The sequence below is a fragment of the Penaeus monodon genome, chromosome 10 (assembly GCF_015228065.2).
Source record: "Penaeus monodon isolate SGIC_2016 chromosome 10, NSTDA_Pmon_1, whole genome shotgun sequence".
Lineage (NCBI taxonomy): Eukaryota > Metazoa > Arthropoda > Malacostraca > Decapoda > Penaeidae > Penaeus > Penaeus monodon.
This window is the reverse complement of record NC_051395.1, coordinates 36,705,417-36,707,782: the sequence shown is the minus strand read 5'-3', so window position 1 is coordinate 36,707,782 and position 2,366 is coordinate 36,705,417. Positions and strand designations below refer to the sequence as shown.

At 35.3% G+C, this 2,366-nt stretch overlaps 1 protein-coding gene across 3 annotated transcripts in view; it reads right to left on the bottom strand.

Annotated features, from left to right (window-relative positions):
* Positions 1 to 356: 356 nt before the first annotated feature.
* Positions 357 to 2,366, bottom strand: part of LOC119578029 (BTB/POZ domain-containing protein 6-like) — a 79,946-nt gene continuing 77,936 nt past the window's right edge. For all 3 annotated transcript variants that reach the window (XM_037925743.1, XM_037925742.1, XM_037925744.1), the window contains exons 8-9: positions 2,181 to 2,324; positions 357 to 731 (exon numbers count right to left, since the gene is read on the bottom strand). In XM_037925743.1, coding sequence (XP_037781671.1) covers positions 486 to 731; positions 2,181 to 2,324 — 390 coding nt within the window. In that variant the 3' untranslated portion in view covers positions 357 to 485. The remainder of the gene's footprint in view (positions 732 to 2,180; positions 2,325 to 2,366) is intronic.

Below are 2,366 nucleotides of genomic sequence, written 5' to 3'. Positions count from 1 at the left end.
GAAAGGTCATGGCCACTGTCTTCTGGGATACAGAGAGGATTTTGCTGGTTTCCTTGGGAGCAAGAAAACATTTACATCTACTTATTATGAATGCATTTTGAGAAAACCGTCAAAAAGAGAGAGAAAAAAAAAAAAAAATCAGAAAAATGCCCTGGAACGCTGCATCAGCGCGTTCTCTTCCACCACGACAATGCCCCCGCTCACGGCGCTCGGCAGACAAGAGCTGTGCTATGTGGACATCCACCTTACAGCCCCGATTTAACCCCATCCTTCTTTTTTTTTTTGTTTCCAAACTGAAAAGAACAATTGAAAGGTACTAATTTTCCATCCGTTGAAGATGTAATAAGAGCAGAGGATGCTGAAATTCTTTTATATCCTTAAGACAAGTTACTTAACATGCAATACATTTAAATGTGTGTTCTATATTCAATGAGACTAACACTTAAAACTTACACACTGAAAAATAAACACTGATGGAAAATGCATTAAATGAACACCAAAGCCTGTATGAAAATTCCTGGGCCGATGGCGATGTGGAATCCATTTTCTTCATATTCCTTCTTGGCGAACTTGGCCCCATAGAGTGATGTTTCCGCGTCTATCGTGTGCAGAGTGAAGACGTACGTGACTGCTTCCCTGAGATGAATAGGGTTCTTGAACGAAATGTTGTTGCCTCGGCTGTTCATTGTGCATAGAGGAGGGGATTTTGAATCTTCTTTCCGGATCTCGATCTATAAAGGAAAAGTGTGGGTATGATTTTATGTATTTTTATTTTTATTTTTATTTATTTATCTATTATTATTATCATTATTATTATTATTATTATTATTATTATTATTATATCATTATTATTTTCGATTTCCATATGAATTAACTGAAGAAGAATTGATATGAAGGAGGAAAACAGTGGCAAAGATAAAATTCTGTTCTGGAAATATTACCCCACTGATACTGGATTCGGGAGTACGGGAAATTCGACCAAAGGGGGAGGGGATAAAAAATCTAAAACTGTAATTTTCGACAGGATTAAGCTTTATTTTGTTTGAAAAAAATGGTGGGACAAATTAACTTTCCATTCAATTTCCAGTTTGAAACTGATAGCGGCATTGGTTTAAAAAGGGAGAAATCAGTTGGCTGAATGATTTCGAAATACCACAGAGAGCATACTTGGTACAATATATACAAAAACAGGCACAAATATATACGTGAAAACTAAGAAAATTAACTGTTGATATAGACATAGCATAAATACCACTTGCAATAATTGTGCATGCATCTTTACCGGTAAATATCAAATATTTCAAACAAATAATATAAGACAAAAGATACGTAGCCATTAAGCTACAGGTGCTTTAGGTGACTTCCTCAAAAAAAAAAAAACTTACGAATCAGACAATAGTTCATAATCTTTGATAAGTCACAAAAATATTTCATAACAATTACTGTCGAAGGAAACTTACTCTGTATGCCTTGTAGATCATGATAATGACAATGAAGGTGAAAATACAAAATTTACTTCAAGACTTTTTCCATACAGATTATTGATATTGACATTATTAATAATAACAATAACAGTATGAATAATAATACTGATAAAGATCGTGTTAATGGTAAGGATAATAATTATAATGATAACGATGACTATTAATGTCGATATTATTTTTCGTGTTGTCGTTTTTCATCATTGATACTCCTACTACTGCTCATGAGATGGTGGTGGCGGCAGTGATGGATTGGATGATTCATTGATTATTTAAGATCATCTGCCGAGTCAACAGCTAAGACTGCAGTGATGATGATGATGATGATGATGATGATGATGATGATGATGATGATGATGATGATGATGATGATGATGATGATGATGATGATGATGATGATGATGATGATGATGATGATGATGATGATTGAGCTGTGATTTCAATGATGATGAATGATATGATGATGTGATGATAAGAGATGATGAGAATGTAGAATGAATCCTAGATGATTTGTATGATGAATGATGATTGATTGTGATGTATAGATGATAAGAAAGTGATGTGAAGTGAAGTATGGGTGGAATGATAAGAGGAGAATATGATGATGAATTTGATTAATGATTTAAGTGCATGAAGATATGAGGCCAAACATGGTTTAACAGTTAATAAAGTAGAAATTGAACTTATGACAAAGTCCACCTGAATCTCCTCGGTGCCACCATTGAGCTGGATCTTCAAGGCCAGAAGCACTATGTTGTCGTCGGGAACGAAGTGGAACTGGTAGAAGGAATCCCTCAGCCAGGATTTGCTCACGCCCTCGCACACGCACGTTCGCATCTGATCCTGTGATGTAGAGAGAATAAGAAAGGTTCTCTCGACACGTGA